The sequence below is a fragment of the Octopus sinensis genome, linkage group LG1 (genome assembly GCF_006345805.1).
Source record: "Octopus sinensis linkage group LG1, ASM634580v1, whole genome shotgun sequence".
Classification (NCBI taxonomy): Eukaryota; Metazoa; Mollusca; class Cephalopoda; order Octopoda; family Octopodidae; genus Octopus; species Octopus sinensis.
Genome location: NC_042997.1, coordinates 175505887 through 175533698, shown reverse-complemented (window position 1 = coordinate 175533698; position 27812 = coordinate 175505887). Strand labels below are relative to the sequence as shown.

Sequence of the window (27812 nt, the reverse complement as noted above, 5' to 3'; positions counted from 1 at the left end):
ACACAAAATTATTTATGCCTATATACTTATATAAAAAAAGTATACAGAGTCACTTAGTTTAAGGACAAGAATATACTGACAACTAAATGTCAGCTTCTTTTATTTATTTAATCATTTACAATTTAAACTATATATGAAGAGAAAGAAACTGTTTACTCTTTTAAATTATGCAAGTTTAAACATGCAAATTAATAACAGCACTAATCAAACTACAAAAATGAATGCTACTTAATTTTAAAACATTTTGGGAAAAAAGTATTTTAATATTCAATACTATATTCTAAGTAAGACAAACTGTTAATAATTATATGAGTATATCGTTCATAAGATCTGTTGTGATGGGTATTAAAAAAAAGTACAACAGAAATGCAACTGAGAATTGTGCAGCTTGATTGAGCCAAAGTGGAAATTTTGAGTCTAATCATTGCTTGCTAAGCTTAAAACATCTTCAATAAAACTAGTAGCTATTCTGACTGTATATGATCTGTTTAGTTGGGGGAAGAGAAAAAAAAACCTAGTAAAAGAGTAGACCAATACATTCAACATTTATTGATGAAGACCAGGAAAATGACTGTTGTCAATATTTTGCATGACATTTGACAGAAACGTTATGTGAAAATTGGTGGCGACATCATCAAAAGCCAACTAAAGCAGTATGAGTTTGTGAGACATATTGTATGTACAAAAGCAAATATTTCTTTGAAGAAAAGGGGGTGTTTGCAGTCAATTTGCTCAGAAGCATAAGATTTGGACATCATTAGACTATTAAAAAAAAAAAAAAAAATCTCTGGATCAGATGAGTCCAAATTCAATTAAATTTGGCTCTGACATTTGAGTGTACATCCAACATTGCACTCAGATTTCACTCAATCTGCAAGAATCCAACAGTTATGCATAGTGAGGGTAATGTCATACTGCATATCTACAAAATAGGTTTAGTCTCATATATCAAAGACATTATGAAAAAGACATCCTAACTAGAGACCTTAGAGCAACTATGCTTCCAAATGCTAAGGGTTATTTGGGTCAGCCATGGCTATTTTGGCATGACAACAATCTAAAGCATACTTCAAAAGTAATCAAAGAATTTATCAATTGCAAGAAAATCCAAATGCCTCAATCACCAACAAAATCCTTAAATTTAAATCGAATAGAAAAACTTATAAAAATTGGTCAAGATGAGTATACAACAAAGGAAATACAGGATACTGAGCAAATTGCATCATTATATAGTAAAAAAAATGGAAAGATATTCCAGATTTGATCAGCAAACTTGACGTGATCCTTCTTTGAGAAATTTTGGGTACTCAGCCTCATAATAGTAAAATATGATTTCATTTTTCTTGATAAACATTCCATTTTATTGAAAACAAATGTCTTAAATATTTTAACGTTTATTTTTATTGTGTAATCGTTACTGTCAATAATTACATTAGGGTAATTCAAAATTTTTGAAATTAAACTTATTATTAAAAAAAAATGTTCTATAAGTATATGTATATATATTTCTTTATTACCCACAAGGGGCTAAACATACAGGGGACAAACAGATTAAGTCAATTACATCGACCCCAGTGCGTAACTGGTACTTAATTTATCGACCCTGAAAGGATGAAAGGCAAAGTTGACCTCGGCGGAATTTGAACTCAGAATGTAACGGCAGACGAAATACCGCTAAGCATTTTGCCCGGCGTGCTAACGTTTCTGCTCACCGGCTTAAATGTTCTATATAGCAAGTGATTAAATAAATCAAGATAACTGTCCTTAAATTAGCTGACATCAATATTTAGTAATACTATAGAGACACAGAAAATACCCCAATTTTTTTTTATATATATCTGTCTTTGTCTCATACCACACAGAATTACAAAAACATCATGAACATTATTAGTAACATAAGTTTCATGATTTAGCATTCTGAAAACAACTTTTCAAAGCACCCATACTTCTATGTTAAAATATTAGAATTCAAACATACTACACACACTTCAAAGAAATCAACTGGTTGGGATGTGATTGCGCAATTGTAAGTCTTTACAAATTTTATTATGCTAATATGGGCAGGAATGATATTATTCTCATTAAATTAATTGAGAAGATTCAAATAAAAGTAAAAAGGTCATATCAAAGTTAGGACTGGAATATACAAAACTGAGACAAAGTTAGAAAAGTGGACAAAAATTTTCTTTTTCTACATATAATTTTGCTTGTTGTTTCAGAACATTACAATGAGAACACTATGGTGATTGGAAGGCTGGATATAGTGGAGTGTGTCATGTTAATTTTAGAAGAGGAGAGAGTGTGGAGGAAGAGGGATTTCATTGGAATTGCTCCTTTTCATGTCTTTACCTGTGTTTCCAGTTCCATCACTTTTTGTTTCATCTCTTTCAGAGCTGAGAGAGACTGGGCTTCCCTTATCCTTACTGTCATCAGTTCTTCTTGGAGAATCCGCACTTCATGTTTGCAATTTTTCACTTCAGAAACATTTGGTGAAAAGTTATTCTTACAATGTTTCTGTAGGAGTAATGGAAAATTAGAGTTTATTATAAAAAAAACAAAAAAAAAAAAAACAAAAACAATATTTTATGATAGTAAAGAAAAACAAAAGGAATAATTCAATACACAAATAAAAAGAAATACAAACCAAGAGAACAACAACTATTATTATTAAGTTGACAAAGTAGTCAAAATGCTTAGTGGCAATTTGTCCATCATTGTGCTCTGAGTTCGAATTCCACCAAAGCTGACTCTGCCTTTCATCTTTTCAGGGTTGATAAAATAAGTACCAGTTGAACATTGGCGGATTGATGTAGTTGACTTATCCTCTCCCTCAAAATTGCTGGCCTTTTGTCAAAATTTGAAATTATTATTATTATTATTGGGTAGAATTGTAAATGCATCAGACAAAGTATCTTGTCATATGTTGACTGCCACTTTTTTTGTTTATGTTCTGAGTTGATTTTGCCTTTCATCTCTCTGTAGTCAATAAAATAAAGTACCAGCTAAGTACACTAGTGAGGAGTGAGGTGGGGGTAATCAGTTAACCTCCACTCTTCTAAAATTTCTATCTTTGTATCCTAAAGCAGCAGCATAAATATAATAATAATAATAATAATAATAATAATAATTTGTTTTAAGACAGTGAGTTGGTAGAATTGTTCATGTGTTGGACAAAATGATAAGCAGTATTTTTTCCAGCTCTTCACATTCTGAGTTCAAATGCCACTGTGGTCAACTTTACCTTCCAGCGTTTATACTATCAGTGTAAAAGCATCATATGCTCACACAAAATGAAACCAAACATAGTAAACAAGAATGAATATCATTATCCAATAGGTTCTTGAAAATAAGGAACAGACATCTAGATATCTTTGATCCAGAAGACACATCTATCTGCAATAGTTATCAGAAACTGCCAATGGGATTAATTCCTGAAAATAATTCTAAATGAATGGCAACCTCTTCTCAACAGACAAGTTTAGAAATTGAAGAGAACAAGTGAGTGGGAAGGAGATAGAGAGAAAGTGGTATGTTTTACTTTCTTATAACCCTGTCAATTTGTGTGCAGCTAGCTGTGAAACTGTAACCTTAGATATTATCACACCTGTAGGACTGTGCATTCGTCCATGTCATGCATAGACCATCAGTTGGCATAAAACAGTTGCTAGTTAGCTGTGTGTGTCAGGTTTATGGCAGCAACTAAGTTATAAAATAGATATGTTTTGACAAGCCAACAGAATCTAACCAAATGCCTGGTCAGTAGTTGGCTCAACCATTTCTTATTCAGACATCAGATCTGTATTGCCTTTAAGACACTTTGTTAGCATAATGGAGAATCTGATATCAGAATATAAAGTTATTGGGTTTGCATTTCATCAACAGTATGTCAACAAGTGAGTCAAGTGAAGACGAATTGTATGACATTTACCAGCTATAAATGCCTGTCACTACTAATCAATGATTTGATTATTTGCTAAATCTAAACGTATAGTAATTGTTATGGATTTTATGAGTATGAACATAGCTGACACTGTAAAGTGATTTGTGTTAGGAAGGGTACCCCACTGTAAAACTATGCTGAAAAGGAAAGAACAAATGGAGACAATACACACCCTCCACATGCTCTAAGAGGTTGGTGATAAGAGGGGCATCCAGTTATAAAACCATGTCAAAAGTAAAGATGTAACACAGTTAACTGATTTGGTCTGTTGCTGAGTCAGAAGAATGAAGGACTATGCTAGTTGCTGAGAAACTGTGAGATTAGTCTAACACATATCAGCATGGGAAAATAGATGTAAGATATTGATGAATGATGATATGTTTTCTATATCAATATGTGTATGATATAAAAAATTTTGTGTACATGACACCATCTTCATCATCATTTACCATGCTGGCATATACTGTCTAAATATATTTCAGTTGTCAGGAATTCCCTAAATCCTCTCTCTCTCTTTCGGAGAGGCACAAGCACCTACACGCATATATGCACACACGGCAGTAACTTCCGCCGACCGAATTCAATCACAAAGCTTCGGTCGGCCCGGGGCTATAGCAGAAGGCACTTGCCCAAGGTGCCACATGGTGGGACTGAACCCGAAACCATTTAGCTTGGAAGCAAGCTCCCTAACCACACAGCCATGCCCGTGCCTGTCTGCAGCAATGTATTTCACAACCAACAGAGAACAATATTTCGTTTTGGTGTAAATTAAGACAAGCTACTAACCTCCCAGAACTGATCAAGCTCATTAACTTTCATACGGAGTTCCTTCAATGACAAATTAGCTTCAGCTTCTCGTAACTTCACAGCAATAAGTTCTTCTTGTAAATGCTGGACATCATTACTTGGAGCTCGCTGTAACATTTGGTTTGTCTGAAATGTTAAGTAGTAGAAGATTATTACAAAGTTGGCACATAAAGAGGAGGTGATAAAATAAGTACAGATATTGAAGGTTTGGTCTGGAACTGCTTATAATCCACACTAATTTATGAGCAGGAACTTCAAATTCTTGCAGCTTCAAAACCAGTTTACTGGTACCTTGTACAGTATAGTATTGATAAACTTGTATCATTTACACTAATGTACAGGTGTCTGTATTTCATTTAATTATTTTCAGAAAATTCAATATTAGTTTAATTTAGAAATTGTTGACCACCCTTGGTTCAGAAAAATCAGTAATCTGGAAATGGTTTGAAACCAAAAGGTTCTGGAGAATCAAAGTTGTACCAGTATTAGTAACATAGTGGAGTTAGGTCAACAGTGATAAAAATGTTGTCTTGTATCTAATAAATACAATATTTAAGAGCATTTCTTCTTCCACTTCCTTCACAAAAATAGATAAAATATATAGAGGATCGTTTACCTCACCACATCTCATTGGTTAAATAAGAGAGAAAAGATTAGGAGGTTTGTTTATATTTTAGGCAGAGGAGAGAAATGGAAAACATCCTAAAATGCATGATAGTGCATCTGGACTAATGAGAATATTTTGGAAAAACTGGTACCTGATATGATACAGAACACGTCTGTGAAAAAAAAAAAAAAAATTAGGGCCTCTGGCGGTCAAGGCTAACTATGCATTTGCATATGTTTGAGCAGGCTGGGCCAAGATCTGTTTAGAAAGACTGGCATAGCTACCTATGCATATAAGTCTCTTCTCTGTATACCACTTATATGTGGCCAAAAGAAAGGCTGCTGACTTGGGTCAAGATAGCTAAGCATCTATATCATTACTGTCAGGATACAATGAATTGGAACAGATGCTGTAAGGTATCCACCCTGATTCTATAACAACTCTGCCAATCCACTGCCATGAATTGGTATTTTTCATGGTCCACCATGTGATAAATGGCTATAGGCTAGAGTAATATAGTGTGTGATGCTCAACTAGACAAAAAAATGATGTATGGATTTGTTAGTTATATTCAAATGTTTGACCAGCTAGCAACCAATATGCCATTGAGTACTTGACCAGTAATTGATTGCATCAAGCAACTATTACTGTTAATACCAAGTCAATCAAGCAAATGACCAATGTTCTACATGGCCGCTCAACCCACAAGAAATAGCAGCAAAGGTCACTCAAATCTGATCCTACCATCTTAACCCTTTAGTATTTAAACCGGCCATATCCGGCCAAAATATTTAATCTGTTTTATGTTCAGACTGACCAGATCCAGGCCCTCACACCTACCCTACAATGTTATTCTACATTAAGTAATTACACCATCAAGATCTTGAAGATATGAGATAATGCATGATTAATTCAAATCAATATGACCCAATAAGCATTATGTTTGATAGAATAATCAGAAAACTAAAGGGTTAAAGATACATCGAACAATGTAGTCTCTGATATACAAACAAATATAATGGTTATGATTAGCACATCTTTAATAATAATAGATCAGGTGGATGGGAGTTGATATGGGAATTAAACAATAACAATAAAATTTACCAAATCAATTAGTAGAGAAATCTACTTACATCTTCAAGTTCTTTGATTTTAACTTTCATATCTTTAATCACAGCAGCTGTTTCATTATCTTTTAACCGCACTGATATCAGCTCTTCCTGCAGCTGCTGCACTAGATGCTGAGCAATCTTATCATCAAGTACAGTGGCTACATTGATTGAATCAGTCTGAAAGCAAGAAAAGTACATAGATATATCTCTATCCTTGTAAAACACAAAGTTTGTTTCTTTGTATGTTGAAAACACTAAATAAAATTGATAATATTTCAGGTTTTACATGTCATTTAAATTAATTTGACTATTCCACAGATAAATGTGCATTTATTTTCTGAAAGGGATTGGTGGGGTGAGTTGGTAGTGTATTGGCTCCTATTTCTAGCAATCATCATCATAATCATCGTTTAGCGTCCGCTTTTCATGCTAGCATGGGTTGGACGGTTCAACTGGGGTCTGGGAAACCAGAAGGCTGCACCAGGCCCAGTCTGATCTGGCAATGTTTCTACGGCTGGATGCGCTTCCTAACACCAACCACTCCATGAGTGTAGTGGGTGCTTTTTACGTGCCACCGGCACAGGGGCCAGGCGAGGCTGGCAACAGCCACAAACGGATGGTGCTTCCACATAGTATTTGATCGTAATGTCTATATATACTTACAAAAAGCAAAGCTTGTTTTTTATATGCTGACCACTGAAAACACTAAATAAAATTGATACTATTTCATGTTTTTCTTGTCATTTAAATTACTTTGACCATTATCGAAGCAAAAATCTTCACTGGAAGTGGTAAGCGAGACATTGTATTTATGCCTAGAATACCACTAATACCAACAGGTGTCCCCTTTTGTTTCAAACGATTGCAATTCCCACTGAGAGTCAGTTATGCATTGACCATTAACAAGTCCTAAGGTCAAATACTGCAGGTTGTCAGTCTCCATTTGGAAGAGGGCACAGGGGATGATGCAACTGAACACCCCAAACAGTAGTAACATTGCCTGATATATAGTTTGTTAATTTGCAGTCTGACATAAATTCTTCCTGAAGATATTGAGTAAAGTGGGATGTGCTGCGCTATGGCGACTTAGTTATACATTACATGATGAGAAGAGTTTTGCTAGTGTCTCAATAAATCCTAATAAGTTAAGTAATATGTCATTTATCTCATTACTATCAATCAAGAGGTAAAACTAGGACTGATACATTTTAATATTCTGGAGAATGAAAGAAAACGGGCGGGGGGGGGGGGGAGAATCAAACAAAAACAACTTCCTCCTTATAAAATGCTAATTCTATTTCTTCTTGGTAAACTGAATATGTAGAATTAGGCAATAAAGTAATGTAACCATAGTCACAAAGAGATGCTCACAGCTGTATACATATTCATTTTTCAAGAGCAACTAGGTTATTTCACTTGGAAATTCAGTTGTCTTTTTCAAGTTAGTATGAAGAAAGGGGGCAGTGTTCATAGCACCTTGCAGAGCGTCTCAAATAGTTAAGGCTGTTTTGGTTGCTGCTCAGTCTAAACTGTATCCGGCAGGTTGATATTGGGGTAGAAACAGTTCATCAGAGATTGTGGGGCCAAGCATTTGTAGACGTGTTTAAGGGTGTATAAATAATAATGGGTGAAAAAAAGAATACTTACACGCTCCTTTATCTCTGAAATTAATTTGTCAGCTTCTTGTAATTTCCTTTGTGTTTCATGTAACTGTTGCTTTCCTGATGCCAATTGGTTTTTCAGTATAAAAGTTTCTTCAGCTTCCTGCGCTCGAGTCACTTGGTCTTGGATCAGCTTATCTGCCAGAGATGCTGATTCCTGAAAATAACAAAATATAACCCTTCGTCACTTTTTACATCAACTTTTCCCATGCTGGCATGGTTTGGAAATTTCTTGAAGCAATATTCCACAGCTTGATGGCCTTCCTGTTACCAATGTATACTTTCAAATAAGGTACTTTATTTTAATGGTTCTCACATAGCAAAATAGACAAGTTAGAGGATGTAATGTACCCATAGACACAAAGAGATGCTCACAGTTGTATACATACTCATTTCTCAAGAGCAACTAGGTTATTTCTCTTGGAAATTCAGTTGTCTTTTTCAAGTTAGTCTGCAGAAAGGGGGCAGTGTTCATAGCACCTTACAGGGCTTCTCAAATTGTTAAGGCTGTTCTGGTTTACAGACAAGTTTACAGGAGATGTAAATATAACAACAATGTTGTTTAACCAGTGTCAGTACAAAAGTATGTGGATAATAATTGTGCACACACACATGCGTACAAACACACACACACACACGACAAGCTTTCATACAATTCTTATCTTGCAATTATATTCACAAGTCATTGGTCAGTCCAAGGGTATAGTTTAAGACACTTACTGAAGTGTCTTCTACTATAACCTTGATTAACCTTGGAAAGACAATAGAAAAAAAAAAGAAAGAACATAACTGACCACAGCAGGATTCAAAATTAGAAAGTAAAAGGATATAAAAGTAATTCTGAGAAAGGCATTATTTTGCCTGCAACTCTGCTGATTCTGTTGACCTATTCTAAAAATAACAATCAACAACCACTGTTACAACTGCCTGAAGTAATAGCCACTACACTATTTACAATGACCTATTTGTGTACAAACAACACACACACACACAACATGTAATAATGAATATTATTTGGAGAAGAATGGTAAAGTAATAATAACCTTTTCCAAGTTTTCTATCCGCTGTCGTAGCAATCTGTTTTCAGTTCTTAACCTCTGTAAATAGAAAATAAATAAATAAATATATATGTATGTATGTTTATGAAAATGTAAAACATGTGGAAGTATTGTGTTTTCCAATAATACACTGAAGTATGAATTGCATCTAAGTATTCCATTGAAGTATGAATTTCATCAAAATAATTCATTCAATTGCAAATATTGAAATATGTTCTGGGGTACATGCCAGACAATGGAAAACAAGGACACATAGATATAAGAATATATTCAAACATGTATAAATGCACACAGAAACACTAATAGACTATGAATTTACATGTGTTGTACGTTTTTAATACAAACTTCTTTTAAGACCACCCATACAAAAGTGTTCTTATCTAACTTAAAATTTTGATGAAAAATATTTCATTTCAAAAAGATTTTAGCATAATATATATGAGGTCTGATCAATAAATATCTGGACTGTTGCCATAGTAATGAAGCTAAAGCATACAGAGTAAAGCTGCTTGGCAAAAATTGACCTTGAACTCTGCTGTGTAGGTGCACTAAGTTTTAACATTCTAGCTCACTTCTGCTGTTTACAGCAGTGCTTGGTAGGAACGTGTGTAGCGTGTGATTGTCACATTGACCATGACAGAGAAAGTTGACATGGTGATACCTGCTCAAAGTTGCAGAAAGTGTATGGAGAGGAGTGATGAGTGGTTCAGACGATACCAAGATGGCTGAAAAAATGTCAATATTGACGAACATTCTGAGAGACATGCAACCAACAGAACTGAGAAAGACATCGCAGATGTGTTTGCAGCATGGAGCAGGTATCACCAAGTTTTTGGCAAAATTTGATGCAGATTCTCTGCCATGATCAATGTGATGATCACATGCTACACATGTTCCTGCCAAGCACTGCTGTAAACAGTAGAAATGAGCTAGAACGGTAAAACTTAGTGTGCATGCACAGCAGAGTTCATGATCAATCTGTGCCAAGCGGATTCACTCCGTGTGCTTTAGTTTCGTTACTATGGCAACAGCCGGGATACTTACTGATCAGAACACAAACTAGGATATTCAAATCATGATAACACAAAAAAGATATTGTGTGGTTCACACAACTATCCTCAGTAATTGTATCAAGTCTATTCTAACACTAGGAAAGTGCATACATATATAATAACAATAGTATTTTATAATCTTGAAGTTTAGAAATGATCACTATGCTATGACAAAAGGAAATAGTCTAATAATGGGGCATATAAACCCTTGATGGAAAAAGTAGGTCTTCCTCTATGTGTGGGACAAGAAAACCTACTTTTTTTCAGCTGAGGGCTTATATGCCCCATTATTAGACTATTTTCTTCAATCATTGCATTGTGATTGCTTGTAAGCTTTAAGCTTATAAAATACTATTATTATTTACAGAATTGTAAAAATCGACGTTGCTTATCAAAAACCATCACACACACACACGATTACTTTTTGAATACTGGATTCTTAAAATATACACAAAGCTATAAATAATAGCATGTAAATATTGAGTTGCAAAACCCTGTTGGATATAATTTGTGGCTTTCTGTGTACTTTTGAGAATCCACTATTCCAAATATAATGCACCTGGATAGGATGCCAGTCCATTGCAGGATTACTCATTTTTGCAAGCTGAATGGACTAGAGCAACATGAAATGAAGGGTGTTTTACTTAAGAACATAATGCATCATACGGTCCAGGAATCAAAACATCAATCTTACAATCATGAATGCAACACCCTAACCACTAAGTCCCAAGCCTCTACTCTCTCTCTCTAGATATATATATATATATATATATATACACATACACACATTCAAGTAATTTATCATCAGCTTTCTGTAGAGAGATTAATTTTATTCTTCCTTGGTGATAAGCATGATAACCAAGAAATATGAAATACAATTGGGGTGGAAAAAAAAACTTGTTTTATTAGATATCCAGTAATATTTAGGCACAGCAAAAGAATAATTCCACATGCGGTTACTAATTTAAGATGAATACATTAAGTCTCATAGCAACAGATGAGACATAATAGTAAAATAGATATACAAGAATTCAATTTATTCAATCAATACAGTATTCCCTTCATGGACATGCTTATTATAAACAAGTAATGCTCAATATCAGTAGCCCAGTAAATTGTTTGGTCAATACTTAAGAAGACTGCTTTAACAAGACAGACATAGCTTATCCATTCTTCTATGATGACTATAGTTGAATTATTAGCATTGAAATCTGTGATTTTGGTGAAAGATGATTAAAGATAATGAAAATTACAATATTACAATATTTGTGACTTTAAGAAGGTTAGCATTGCCCAAGAGCTGGTCTGATCAAGTAGATTCCTATTTGTAACAGAGAACCTTCATGTGGTCATTCAACCACCCAGAAATAGCTCATAATATAACCTACCTACTCTTTTAGAAAAGCAAGAACACATTAGACACTGTAGCCTTAGATAAATTATAACAAAAAAAAAAGTGAGAATGGTCATGGCAGGAATACCTCTGATTATAAGTTTACTCAAACAGGATTGACCTGTGGCTAAACAATAAGTGGGATGATTCCTATAGGGAACTCAAGCAAGTTATTACTTCCATGGAGATTGTTGACATCACTTAGTATGGTTTTTATTATGTTTTTGCAGCAGTAGATAGTAGAAACATTACAACCTTAACCCTTTCGTAACCAACCCGGCTGAAACCGGCTTTGGCTCTTTAGTATAAATGTCTTGTTTTCATAAGTTTTGAATTATAATCTTCCCCCAAATCTTAGTCACAATTAATGTTCCTAACACCAGCTGAATGATAAAGTTATTTTACTAAATTCTTTGTTATATTTGAAGTAATTGAAAGAAATACAGAAACAAAAGGGTTAAACAAAATGACAATGTCTTGCAGCTTTTGGTCACAACTCCTTTAGTTTCAAACCTAAAATCTCATCAGGATTGGTTTAGTTCCAGTCAATGAATACAAATACCTGTCAAGTAGAGGGCCATTCTACCTCTTCTCCCTAAGCTTGAAATTGATACATAGTTTACATAGTTTAGGGTGATGGATTAGCAGAAGCATTAGGTCAGAGGACAAAATGTCTTGTGGTAGTTGTGGGCTCTTTACAGTCTGAGTTCAAACCTGGCAGAGCATAACCTTCCCATGTTGATAGTATAAACTCTAGTTGAGTACTGAGGTTGATATTGTTGGTTGTCTACATCTGCATATTCCAGGTATTGTGTCTATGTAGAAAAATCAATGTATTTTACGTTGTTAAGTTTAGCTTTGATGCAGACACACAGAAGCCAATAAGGAAGAGTACTAAAGATGAGTAACCAACAAATAACTTTTGATTCTCTTTCAAATACTCTTTTACCTGTTTCACTTGTTAAATTGCAGCTATGCTAGGATATCACCTTAGGGGTTTTAGATGTTCATATTGACTCCAGTACATACTTAAGCCTGATGTTATTTTCCATTTACCACACCAATAAGTAACAAGACATAAACACACAAAAACATATGCATGATGGGCTTCCACACTTTCTTCCAAGCAAATTCACTTACAAAGCAATGATTGGCCCAAGGCTACAGTAGAAGACTCTTTCCCAAAGTGCCATACAGTCAAACTGAACCTGAGACTATGTGAATGTGAAGAGCCATGTCTGCACATGGCTCTATGTTGTGTATATGAATATTGCATCTGCATACACATTTTACATATTTAAATTTTGTTTCCTTCATAATATACAGGGTCATCATAAAAACACGGCAAAATTTTAAATTATATATCTTAAACTAAACATAATTTTAGTTCTGTATATTGATAGAATTAATCTGTACATGGCAATTAAAAAATAAGATAGCTGATGCAGCTAGTTTATTGTCGATAAATTAAAAATGTACACTCTTTTTACTCTTTTACTTGTTTCAGTCATCTGACTGCAGCCATGCTGGAGCACCACCTTTAATTGAGCAAATCGACCCCAGGACTTATTCTATTGGTCTCTTTTGCTGAACCGCGAAGTTACGGAGACGTAAACACACCAGCACTGGTTGCCAAGTGATGTTAGGGGGACAAACACAGACACACAAATATACACACACATATATATATACATATATACGACAGGCTTCTTTCGGTTTCCATCTACCAAATTCACTCACAAGGCTTTAGTCGGCCCGAGGCTATAGTAGAAGACACTTGCCCAAGTTGCCATACAGTGGAACTGAGCCCAGAACCATGTGGTTGGTAAGCAAGCTACTTACCACACAGCCACTCCTACGCCTATAAAGAATGAGAACTCGGTATTAGGTAAACGCTATAGTTGAAGGCACAAGGTGCCATGCAGTGAGACTGAACCCGAAACGATGCAGTTGGTAAGCAAGCTACTTACCACACAGCCAATTACTTTCAACTTTATTTTATGGAGATATGTAAAGATTACTGTTAAACTAAATCTCATTCTATAGATGACTTGCATTGCAAGGCTAAAATGACTAATGTTATTCAAAATATAACTGAAAATCAACTGCAAGACAGTTCTTGAACTTCAGAATTGCAATACCATTTGTATAAGTAATATGGTGGACATGTTGAAAATTTACAATCTTGAGAATAAATCTATTTAAAAAATGTAATGAATTCTTGAATTCTTTCACTGATTCTTTTTAGAGATTAATTCACATACAGAACTAAAGATATACAAATTCAAAATTGCATGCACATAGGTTTGGAATGAAGAAATTTAAGAGTAAAATATGTAGGGAGGAATTTTTTACATGTGTGCACGCGCACATATCTACACAAATTAGTTGTGTAATTTTGTATTTTATTTTCATTGAAGCAATCAGAACTTATGTAGTTGCAGTAGAGGTTTTGCCTTTTATTTCCTTAATTCAATGTTTCCCAATATATTTTGTTAGTATATTTTCCTTTTCATAAAGCTAACATAAAAGCTTCACTATTATTCCGCAAAATAGCAATCATACCATTGCCTTCCCCCACCACTTCAATTCTTTCCATTATTATAAATCGCAGCCACACAGACTGAGTCATGTATTGCAAAGAATAAAAAAAAAAATTATATTAACAATAATAGATGGAAGGCCGAATTGGTTGGCACTGCTCACTTGTATTGTCTCCATATTCTATCTTTTATTTGTTTCAGTCATTGTACTGCAGCCATTCGGAGACACTGCCTTGAAGGGATTAGTAAAACAAATTGCCCTCAGTACTTTTTTTTAATATATATTTAAGCATGGTACTTATTCTGTTAGTCTCCTTTACTGAACTGCCAAGTTACAGGGATGTAAACAAATCAACACTAGTTGTCAAGCAGTGATAGGGTACAAGCTCTCGTATGCACACACACAGTGGGTTCCTTTCAATTTCCATCTACCTAATCCACCTATTAGGAATTTAAAAGAATTGGTCGACCTGAAGCTATAATAGAAAACACTTGTCCAAAGTACTACACAGAGGGACTGAACCCACGACCCACATGTTTGGGAAGAAAGCTTCTTAACCATTTCGTTATCAACCTGGCTGAAACCGCCTCTGGCTCAGAGTACTAATGTCTAGTTTTCAAAAGTTTTGAATTAAAATCTTCCACCAAACCTTCGTCACAATTTATGTTCCTAACACTAACTGAACGATAACTAAGTTATTTTACTAAATTCTTTGTTATATTTAAAATTAATTGAAAGAAAATCAGAGCATCTCAACAGAAATATGGTAATGAAAGGGTTAAGCACACAACAACACCTGTGCCTATAAATAAATCTTTGCCCTAGTATTACAAAAGAAACTGATTTCTTTTCCGCTAAAAATCCTCCAAAGTAGTTAAAGACCTAGAGAGGAATTAAGAAATGTTTACTGCTAGGAATATGGCTTAAATGAATCTAAAGACTCCAGAATTTGGTGAAGCAACAGGGCAAATAAGGACAATAGCTGGTCTCCAATATAAGGCACAACTATAACTTGCTGCTGGGAACAAGCATTTAATTGATACCAGTACTTAACTATTTCTTATTTTGTTGATCATTACTCCCAGAAAGATTGGAAGACAAAGTTAACATGTGTGGGATTTGGATTAAGAAAATAAAGACAATGAAATACATTAATAAAGTTATTGTTATATTTCAGGATGGTCATTTATTTATTTATTATTTTTTTTGCCAAATTCATAAACGTAATATTAAAGTTGTTGGTCTAAAAATATTGTTTTCTTTGGTTTAGTTTTATTTGTTGTGTTCTACTTAACACAGTTTTAAATTTTGAGCAGAATTGAACTCCCACTCTGGGTCGAGTGGAACAGAAAAGAAATACAAACAAGATAACCACTATGTTCTTTGTTCTTGCGGAAGCACTTGGAAATGAAAACACAGCCAAAATTGAACTGTAAAAGATATGTGTTATGATAGAAAAATATTTCTTGGCAAAACAACTCAATTTCTTGTACTTTTGGAAGAGTGGGGGCTATAGGAGGGTTTGTGAGAATTTGAGAAAGCAAATGCTTTGTTTTCCTAAAATTTTTCCAAATTACTTTACAAAATCATTGCTTTTGACTCTTTTATAGCTTTAATTTCTATTTTTATATTCATTTGTAAAAAAGTTCAAGTTTAACAAAATAGTGAAAGAAGTTCACAAAGACTAAGTCTTGAATTTGATTAAATAGAGTTATTTTGAAATTTGAAGGGGGTTCAGATTTTTCTTGTAGTTTTTGGTGAAGAGTATGTTTCCATATTGTGGTACCATCATTTTTCCATGCTTCAAATTGTTTTTACCTCAGAATAACTATTGCTCAATGAGACTGGAAAAAATTGGTATTAATTTCTAAATAAGATTATATACTAGTTCCTAAGAGAAGAATATCCATTTTAGTGAGGAGATATGGGAATGGGGTTTAGAAAAGCAGAAAAAAAGAGGGATGTTAAAGACTGGACACTAACAGCCAACAATTCTTATGTTTTATTGCCATACAAGTATGTGTCAGTAATAGTACTGAATAGTATTTTCTGGTTTACATTAACTGTTGATATATTTAAAATGAGTACATGTATGCATTCTCTTAGCATTTTAATACATATCAAATCTTTTACTACTAGTTACATAAGTAAATTGTTTAATCATCATCATTTTAACATCCACTTTTCCATGCTAATATGGGTTGGAAAGAGTTTATTGAGGTAGATTTTCTATGACCATCTACCCTTCCTGTCACCAACCTATATCTGTTTCCAAGTAAGGTAATATTCCCCCATGTTCAGATAAGTTTACACAGAATATTGGAAATAAATAAAGTTCCTCTATGTTATGCAATGTCAAGACATAGAAACACAAACATGATAGTCAACTGCTACAAAGGTAAAGGTGAAGCTTTAGATACAAATAATTTCAGAGGTATCAAGTTGTTGGATCAGGTAATGAAGGTCACGGAGAGGATCATAGCCCAACTAATTAGGGAGCAAGTCAGTCTAGATAAGATGCAGTTTGGGTTTGTGCCAGGGAAAAGCACCACTGATGTTATATTTCTGGTAAAATAGCTACAGGAGAAATACCTAGCCAAAGATAAACCTCTGTACCTGGCTTTCGTTGACATGGAGAAAGCCTTTGACAGGATCCCCACCCCCGATCCCTTATCTGGTGGTCAATGAGGAAACTAGGGATAGATGAATGGTTAGTGAGAGCTGTGCAAGCCATGTACAGGGATGCTGTCAGTAAGGTGAGGGTTGGCAACGAGTACAGTGAAGAATCACGGGTAGGGGTAGGGGTCCACCAAGGATCAGTCCTCAGTCCCCTCTTATTCATCATAGTCCTCCAGGCAATAACAGAGGAATTCAAGACAGGATACCCCTGGGAGCTCCTCTAATATATCATCCAATATGATCTTCTTTGAGTAGGAATGATTCCAGAATGATTTGGCTGCCATTTCTTGCAGTTCAAGTGACCACATAGTGCTTACACCATCCACTTCTTTGGCTCATTTATTTATTGGTATATTAAGTTGATATATGGAACATAACTGAACTAAAAGGTTTTTACATAAAATGAAGCTGAAAGGTTTCTATTTAATTATGAAAGCTTTGAAATAATGTTATATCATAGAAGCAGGAATGATCTCATGTGAATTAGTGTTGCCAAAGTTAAATGATAGACAAATCATTATCTGAAGAGTTGACTAGTAACTTACAGGAGAAAAAAAATTGTTACAACATTCTACTGTTGCTTGTTTATAAATCTGAAGACTTGCACCAATTTTGTACAGATACTTTTTGTGAGAATCAACTGGTTTTATATTAGAATGTTTGTTTCTTTAGCTATTGGCAACTATTCAACAGCGTAGAGTGGAGTTTACTACATGACCAAATGAACGAAAATCTACATGGTTGTTCACCCTACTTGAAAAAGCAGCCAAACACCCTCCAATCAGAAAACCCCCCCCACAAAAAGAACACGTTAAATAATGTAGTCTTAGATAAATTATGCTTGAAACATAGATGAGACAGTCATGGCTGAAACTCCTTTGCACATAGATCAGCTCAATCCAAGCATATAACAAGGACTTCATACAACATATACAGGGTAACTGAAAAGTAACTATCCATGGTACCTCACTATGCTGCAAGATAATATCTGGCCAGTTATCAGCGCTTGGGAAAATACTGAAGATTTGATTTCCATGCAAGATGACGCCCTTCTACATTTTGCACTTGTCATTTGTGAATGGCTGAATGCCCACTTCCCTGGGAGATTGATGGGTCATTGTGGTCCACATGAGTGGCCGACCAGAAGTCCTGACTTAACACCTTGTAATTTCTTTCTTTGGGGTTGGTTAAAGGAACGAGCCTATTGAGCCAAACCAAAGACTTTGGAAGAACTTTATGTCTTTCATCCCACAAGAGTTCCTGGTGAAATCTGTTGACTTAAGAAGCTGGTGGCAACATCTGGAGCCCATATCCAATTTTAAATAAAACCTCATACTAAAAGTTTTCCTCTCATATCCATTATTTTGTAAAAATTACGATTAATAAATAGGGATAAGCATTTTGAAATAGGGAGTCACTTTTCAATCACCCTGTACTTAATGTAACATATACAAATGTATGTGTGCTCACACACATGTAAACTACTTAAAATTTATCTTAGGTTTCTAATACAGGCTGCATTGTGCATAAACATTTGCTAATTAATCATGCTATTGATAAATACATGGCATGTAAATTAGTATTGCCATTACAGCAAAGTTCTGGTCTATGTTTGATTGAAATAGTAAGCTATAAATCCTCTTCATAGGTAGAAGGATGAGAGCGTACTTGTCCTTTGATGAGTGGTCAATGAATTATGAAGCATATATATCAGGACAATTTCCTATCTTTCTGTGTATGAAAGAAACAGTAAGGTGCATTTACATCAGCTTAAATTTTCACATGAAAAACCTGTAGTTTATCTACTTTAAATTTATCTTAAGTCTCTAATATATGCTGTGCATAAATATTAATTAACTAACCTTGAAAACAAATGTACTGCTATGTTTACTGACTTTATTATTATTATTATGAGGGTGATGAGTTAGAATTGTTAGGATGCCAGACAAAATGCTTAGATACATTTCGTCTTTACGTTCTGAGTTCAAATTTCACCAAGGACAATTTTACCTTTTATCCTTTTGGGGTTGATAAAATAAATACCGGTTGAGCACTAGGGTCAATGTAATCAACTAGTCCCCTCCCCACAAATATCGGGCTTAATGCCTCTAATAGAAAGGATTATTATTATTATTAAGGTAGAATTGTTAGCACACTGGGCAAAATGTTTAGTGACATTTCTTTCGGCTTCAAGTTCTGAGTTCAAATTCTGCCAAGGTTGACTTTGCCCTTTCATCCTTTCGGGATCAATAAAATAATTAACTTACCCCCCTCCCCTAAAATTACTGGCCTTGTGCTAAAATGTGAAACCTTTATTATTACCATTATATGAAAAAGAAATACATTAATTATCGAAGTCTTTTGTTTGCATACTTAGGACAAGGTCAATGATACCCTACTTTATTGCGCATGCATATGCGTGTAATAGTAGTAGTAACAGTAGTAATTATTCGTTAAAAGCATAATCTTCATTTGTTGCTTTGCCAAGTTTATAAATATATATATATATATCTGTGAGAAATGTCTGTGAATAAGGAAACTTTGTTAAGTTTCAGAGTGAGAAATTCTCACGAAGTCTAAGTTTATGATAATGTTTGGTGTTATATAATGACAGGTTTAGATATTCTAATATATTGTAGCCACTGAATTTCTGGTTTTTAATACTATTTATTTATTGCAGATTGCAGTCAATAGGTATAATTGGTTTTGGCTCTTTGACAAAACAAGACTTTATATAGCAGCAGTTAAGGTCAATAAATGAATAGGCCATGAGAAGTTAAAGGTCAATTATTTAATGAGCTGAAAACAATTAAGAAGAATTAATTACTATGTCATGAGAAAAAAATGTGCATAATGGAAATGTTAGTTTTTTGGTCTTTTGTCTTCTTTTACATCTTTTAATCATTGAAATGCAGCCATTCTGGAGCACAATGTTGAAGGGTTTTTAGTTTTATAAATTGACCCCAGTACTTATTTTAAAAATCTGGTACTTATTCTGTCAGTCACTTTTACTGAGCTGTTAAGTTACAGGGATGTAAACAAACCAACACTGGTTGGCAAGTAGATGTGGGGGTGAGATGCGCACGCATACACACACACACACACACACACACAATGATGGGCTTTCAGACAGTTCACACAATTTTCAGCAACCAAATTCCTTCACAAAGTATTGGTAATCCTAGGACTTTCCAAAGTACTGCACAGTGAGACAGAACTCAAAACTACATGGTCACAATGTAAGCTTCTTAACCTAGTTATGCCTGTGCATAGTTGAATAAGATAACGCAAATTTACTTATTTTAACAAATTCTATCTTTGGGTATGTTAACTCTTTAAGCTTTTAAACTGGCTACATTTTTCTGTCCAAAATGGCCAGATTCACACCCATCCTACCATGTCATTCTAAGAAAGAAGTAATAACATCAATGAAAACTTGAAACTACGAAATGATGCATGATTAATTCAAAACAATATGAATAAATAAGCATTACATTTGACAGAGTAATCTGAATGCTAAAGGTTTAACCTAAGATTCAGAACAATTTACATATGGACCGTTTTTGAAAAATGGTAAAAGAAAGTTTGTTTTTGCTACATTGAAGAGGTTGAGTGGTTACATAGAAGCACCCTTAGCACAGTGGGGTAAGTGTTTTAGTTAACAATTAACTGAAGTATATTACATTACCGCTGCTTAATTCATTAGCTAGATTCATAAGGTTGAGAAATGTTAAGCATTGAATGCTTAACTTGAACAGAGAAATATTAAACGTTGAATGTGACACCATACACAAAGCATTTATATAACCAACTCTCTATTTCTACACAATCTCTAAATGATAAGCTTCAAAATAGCATGAAATAGCAATCAATTTTCAAATCAATGATGGTAGTGAGCTCCATATCCCATTGGTTATGGGAGTTTACATATTAGCGCACAAGTGAAGATTTTCAGTACCAGCAGAACACATGTAAAAAATAACCTCTCATACCTATACCAACTTGTACTCAAAGTAGGATCGAATCCAGCACTACTTGATAACAAAACACAAACATTAATTATAGTATTTCGGATTTGGATTTGGTTAGCAAGATTATATGAGTTCGTGTGTTGAAGCATATTCTATTGTGTCTGGGGAGAGTCATTTTCTTTTTGTGCCTTATTATGTAACACACTCACCAGTAAAATTTCCACTTTTTTTTACTACTTCTTAAACTTTTTTTTACTGGTGAGTGTGTTACATAATAAGGCACAAAAAGAAAATGACTCTCTCCAGACACAATAGAATAATTAATTATAGTGATTCCATGATTCCACTATTCACAGTGATATCTTCCCCTAAGTACAGTTACCCTTTTATAGGTTGGTGATCTAGTCCAGCAAAACTATGGATAACATGCAATGCTGGACAATGTTATTCTAGGAATGCAAAACAATAGGGTAATTGCAGCTGTAATGCCTTTGATCACAGACCTGTGTGATCAGGGTTGACCTGAAGATAGGGCAACCACAGTAATAACATCTGGACCACTGTCCAATTTTACTAAAAAAATTGATGTGTCGGTGGCACGTAAAAGCACCATCCATCCGTGTCCGTTGCCAGCCTCGGCTGGCCCCCGTGCCGGTGACACGTAAAAGCACCGTCCGCTCGTGACCGTTTGCCAGCTCTGTCTGGCAACCGTGTCGGTGGCACGTAAAAGCACCATCCGTTCGCGTCCGTTGCCAGCCTCGGCTGGCCCCCATGCCGGTGACACGTAAAAGCATCGTCCGTTCGTGGCCGGTTGCCAGCTCTGTCTGGCCCCGTGTCGGTGGCACGTAAAAGCACCATCCGTTCGTGTCCGTTGCCAGCATCGCCTGGCCCCGTGCCGGTGACACGTAAAAGCACCATCCGTTCGTGGCCGTTCGCCAGCTCTGTCTGGCACCTGTGCAGGTGGCACGTAAAAAACACCCACTACACTCGCGGAGTGGTTGGCGTTAGGAAGGGCATCCAGCCGTAGAAACACTGCCAGATCTGACTGGGCCTGACGAAGCCTTCCAGCTTCACAGACCCCAGTTGACCCGTCCAACCCATGCTAGCATGGAAAGCGGACGCTAAACGATGATGATGATGATGATGATGAAGAACAGAACAGTGCCACTTAAGTCTCTTTTCCCTAATAGTTTTGATAAAGAGAATCCAATTACACTGGCCACCAGATTTTGATAAAATCTTATTTCTAGTCACTATAGAAACAGAAGATAATGAATCTACAGAAATCAATAAGTATCCATTTTCTACCGTAATTAACACTAATATGATACACAATGAAAGATTTGCCAGACTTTCTGACTACTGACTTGAAGCAAATCATAACTTCATAATTATTTGGTTATTTGATAACATTGCTTTTGTTATTGTTACAGAAATTATTATTCCTGTTAGAATTGTGTACCATCATCGGTTTAGAACCTATATTTCACTCACACTAGGAGATTGGTCATAAAGTTTTAATCCTACCAAGAACACTCCAAAGTCTAGAGTAACTACTTTATCTCAGAGTAAATGCGGCCCACATAGCTGGGACAGTTATGACATAAACGCATATTTCAGACTACATTCCTGCCTCCCAGTCAAAGGACAGCTGACTGATGGACAAGCTTTCACTCATAAACCAACAAAGAATGTACTAGCAAACTAATATGATATGTTCTTTGCCTCCTCTGTTGAAATTACAATGGTTTTAGTTCCTTGGTACTTAACTATAGAGTAAGTACCCCACTCAAGCATACTTCTTTTCCCCATGACATCCATATTGTGTCTGACTCCCTGAACACTATACTAAATATTCTGCTTACTCCATATGCCCCAGAACAACAATCCTCAGAAGCTCTACTTACCTAACCCCACCCAACATCAACTGCATCAACCCAATCAATCTAACAGGCCCTGTAAGGCAGGGGTCCCCAACCATCAGACAACCAGTATCATTTAGTATTGGGTTGCACAGAAAGAAAACATTTTAAAATTTTATTTGTATTTTATTGACCAATGCAGTTTGCAAGGTGGTTTCACATTATGTGTGAGTTATATATGTAATATTTAAATTAAATATCATGCACTTTGTGTTTTGCTATGTGATTGATTCGTCCCAGTTCTTGCATGAAACCGGTCTGTGGCTTAAAAGGGTGGGGGACCACAGTTGTGAAGGATATGGGTACTGCCCTCTCTTCCTGAACCAAACAGTTGCAACAACACAAACTCTTCAGACAGACAGCCGATCAGTTCTTTGAGAGATATGTTTTCAACTCATATACAATTCGTCTATCTCAAGTTCATGTTATACATGAACCAAATAAGAATATCTAAGTAGTCACTTGCCCTGCTAGAAATAGGAACCAAATCTTACTTAATCATCTTAAAATAGGCATATGAGATAATGTAGTCCTAAATACACCCCAAGAAGATGGAATGATTGCAGTTGGAATATTTTGATGAAAAATGACCTTCAGTATTAGATGTCCATATTTCACTATCACACAAAGTATAGTTAGACTGGAAAACACAATTCAATGATTTTTCCAAATAAAGAATTAAGAAAACTCATCTTATCAAAAAAGCTTGTTTTCTTCCAACTCTCCATATTTACAATTCATGTTTATCCAGTTCTATATTTAAGGAAGGATAGGAAAATATTAGATTTATAAGCCCTAAAATTCACTCCATAATTGCCCCATGGACATATGGTGTAGTGGTTAAGAGTGCGGGCTTAAGATTCCAAAGTAGTTAGGAGTGCTTAAGATTCCGAGTTCGATTCCAGGCAGAAGTTTTATGAAAAACATCAAAACACTTCCATATGGGGTTCTTTGGTTGCACATAACACATCCAAATGACAAATTGTGAAAGTTGTAAAGATAATTTATGGACATCCTGTGTATGTGTGTGCATACACACAAACAATAGCCATTGCGATAAAGAAGACAGAAGACTAATCAAGGAAGACAGGGGGCCATGGTGACGAAAGATTGAGGATTGTGGTTAAGGAAAGCAGAAGACAAATCAAGGAAGGTAGCAGATTGTTGTTAAGATCAGTGAAAGGGACATAGGACTGTGGGTGAAGCAAACCTGAGGTTAAGCAACAACAGTAACAACCACAGCCATGTCCTTTTCACTATAACTCCTCAAATTATTACAATCAACTCGTTTTTTTATTCTATCTACTAAAGTCAATATAAATAAGTATAAATGTCAGGCAAATAAGTATAAATGTCAGTGCATGATATACACTTACAAGTGTTTAGTTTGATATTTTATATATATATATAATATATATATATATATATATTATATATATATATATATATATATATATTATATATATATATACACACACACACACATACATACATACATATACACCTTCTCCTTACAAAATAACTCTGAAACGTATGAATGACACTCATTAAAAACATTTTTGTGTCTTTATTAGAAAATTATTGTTTTAAAGGGTGTGTGTGTGTCTTGACACTGCAGGTAGTATAGTTTGTTTCCAATCTTCTGCCAAAACATGTCTGGCCATGGGGAAATACTACTCAGCTTGGAAACAGGTGAGGGTTGGCAATAGGAAGGGCATCCAACCACAGAAAATCGGTTGCAAAGAATTTTAAATTTTGCTTGACTTTTTCCCATGCTTTTAAATTCTTTTTAACCAATAAAAAATCTTTTTCAACTATAAAAAAAAAGGGGTGCTGTAGATGTTTGGCATTTTTTGATCACTAAACCACAAGGGTAATTAAGAACCAAAAGTCAAAATTTCTCCTGCAATGATTACAACTTACAATAATAAATAAAAAAAAAAAACTGATTTCTGTAAAAATATTCATCTTTGTCATGTTTTCAGCAAAGGCTAAAATGAAATCTAATCTACATCAATCATCATTGAACCATCACACTACAGTACATCGGAAGTAATGGGTCATTACACAAGTCAGTGTACACCTGAGAGAAAACTAAAACCAAACAGCCATCTATACATATATTTCATTTTATTATATTGTCTCTGTCTCAATAACACATCAGATTATTTTCCTGACTAAAGCTTTAGCATGAAGCAGTATGAAACTAGATACACATTGCTTCACACAAACTTTGCATACATGCACATACACAGAGAAAAAAATAAAATAAAAAAATAATTGTTTCTAATTTGAGGCAAAAGGCCAGCCATTTTAAGGGGGAGGAGCTTAGTTAATTACATCAATTCTAGTGTTTTAATTTATTGACACCTCCAGAAGGATGAAAGACAAAGATGACTTCAGAGTAAATTTGAACTAAAAAAAGTAAGAACAAATCCTGTAAGGTAGTTTAACTGGCACTTTAACGATTTTGCCATTCTATCGCCCTGATAACAATGGTAATTGTTTCTAATTTAGGAAAAAGGTCAGTAATTTTGGGAAAGGAAGTTAGTCAGTTATGACCTCAGTGTTTGGACTAGTACTTTATTTTTATCGACCCTGAAAGGACAAAAGACAAAGTTGACTTTGGCAGGATTTGGATTCAGAATTTAAAGTGTTGGAAGAAACATTGCAAAATATATTAGCCACAAGGGCCGTAGACATAGAGGACTAAATACAAGACACAAAAATGAGGGTACATCAAACAAAAAGAAGTCAACAAAAATAAAGAAATAACAAAATTTCACCAAGTTCCCCAATGATGAGGAGGGAGACTTTCTAGAGGAATTCAGGTAAAACACTACACAAAGGCCTGGATTACCCTGCCATATCAAAGGTTACAAAAGTACCCAAATAGCAATTCTTTTTACTGTAGGCATAAGGCCTGAAATGTAGGGGAAGAAAGTTAGTTGAATACATCAACCCCAGTGCTCAAGGGGCACATATTTTATTGACCCCCAAAGGATGAAAGGTTAAGTCAACCTTGGGGGAATTTAAATTCAGAACTTAAAGAGCCAGAAGAAATGCCCCAAAGCATTTTGTCTGGCATTAGTAACTCTGCCAGTTTACCACCTTAATGATGATAATACTGTTGGTTATCTCATGATCAGCTCTGATCAAGGAGATTCATTGCTTCTGGTTTATAGACACAATCTAGCTGAAAACCTTGCTATGCAACAATGACATGCTGTAGTTTATCACTGGGGGTAGAATGTAGCGATTTGGGCAAATTCTTTCCTGCTTACTGTCCAGTCTGTTTTATAATAAAATGAATAGGAAGTAGGAATATAACTCAAGAGCCATGATGAAGTATTGCTCTCATATCGGAAAGTCTTGTCGCTACAAATAAAAACATCCTGCATGATATTTGAAAGAGAGCCATCCAATAAATTAATGAAGTCTGTCTCATTAACACACAACTTCAAGCCTACAGACATACTATTTTCTCTCCCTGCTTATTTTATTACTACTTCCATGACTTCTGCTCCTCTGAACCAGCTAGTTACAAACCATCTTCACCTGAAAGACTTGAAAATGCTTGCCTCTCCTCCTTTCATCAACCCTACTGTGTCTCATTGCCTAAGACTTCATATGAACTATCAGGCTCGTTTCTTTCATCCCAGTATGCCAACCCTGTAGAATTCTCTCCCCAACCCATTTTTTTTTCTTACACATATTGACTAACAGATGTTTAAGCTGAATATAAACCATGTCAATCTTTTACCAAATTGGAGAGCTTATAAAGGTTATTAACTAAACCATGTAAAAAGGTTACCTATTTAATTTTAAGTTCACAAGCTTAATCTTAAAAATTTTTCTTTGAATTAGGCAAAAATCAATAAAGTCATTTGAAGAACATTAGCATGACATTAACAGCATTGCAATACTAATTACATGATCATAAATACAAATCTTATGACAATTATTTTCTGATGTTACTGATTGAAGCAGACTACTATTAGTTTCAGTGTTTTCAGTATATAAACAGCTCTAATCTTTAAGCAGTAAGAAGGAAATCTTTGGAAAACAATTCTTCCAACAATATGGAACTCTTCTCCCCAATATATAAAATTATCCCATTCCTATTAAATAGACAAATAAATATAAAAAAAATTTTCAATTACTAAGCAGGCACAGGTGTAGCTGTGTGGTAAGAAGTTTGCTTCCCAACCACATGGTTCTAGGTTCAATCCCACTGTGTGGCACCTTGGGCATATATCTTCTATTGCAACCCTGGGGTGACCAAATCCTAGCGAATAGATTTAGGAAACCTGTCATCTGTCATATATATACATGTGGAGGCGCAATGGCCCAGTGGTTAGGGCAGCAGACTCGCGGTTTCAATTTCCAGACTGGGCGTTGTGAGTGTTTATTGAGCGAAAATACCTAAAGCTCCACGATGCTCTAGCAGGGGGTGGTAGCGATCCCTGCTGTACTCTTTCGCCACAACTTTCTCTCACTCTTTCTTCTGTTGGCCTGCTTGCTTATCCAGCAGGGTGGCGTCATTTGAAGGCTAAAACAATGTGAAGCACATTCCGACCAGCAATGTGTAGTAACATCTGATAGCCTGGTCGGTCACGATGATATATATATATATATACATACATGTGTGTGTGGGGAAATATATCCTTACTTGGAAATAGGTGAGGGTTGGGGTTGGTGACAGGAAGGGCATCCAGCTGTAGAAAATCTGCCTCAATGAAATTCTATCTGACCCATGCAAGCATGGAAAATGGACATCAAAATAATCTTTCTTAGAGAACTGAAGACTGATGCTGTGGTCAGTAAGTAGCTCGGTACCATAAACATTACACAACCAGCATCTCACAAAACTTAAGACACATTACACTGAAGTGATAGAAGCAACAAATAACAGAAGAGGAACTAAGTGCTAATAACAGTTGGAACACTTAATACAAGCCAGCAGATTATGGGCTATTGCTTGATAATGATTATCAAGTAATAGTTATCTTGTACTTACTAAGATAAAGGTTCTCATGACGGGAACCTATATCCAGTTGGTTGAC

General features: G+C 35.2%; 1 protein-coding gene across 4 annotated transcripts in view; it reads right to left on the bottom strand.

Annotated features, from left to right (window-relative positions):
- LOC115216482 (EVI5-like protein) overlaps positions 1-27812 on the bottom strand; it is a 331037-nt gene that overhangs the window by 32159 nt on the left and 271066 nt on the right. For all 4 annotated transcript variants that reach the window (XM_029785910.2, XM_029785902.2, XM_029785918.2 and 1 more), the window contains 5 exons: positions 9171-9224; positions 8114-8284; positions 6488-6643; positions 4727-4873; positions 2350-2514 (listed from right to left, as the gene is read on the bottom strand). In XM_029785910.2, coding sequence (XP_029641770.1) covers positions 2350-2514; positions 4727-4873; positions 6488-6643; positions 8114-8284; positions 9171-9224 — 693 coding nt within the window. The remainder of the gene's footprint in view (positions 1-2349; positions 2515-4726; positions 4874-6487; positions 6644-8113; positions 8285-9170; positions 9225-27812) is intronic.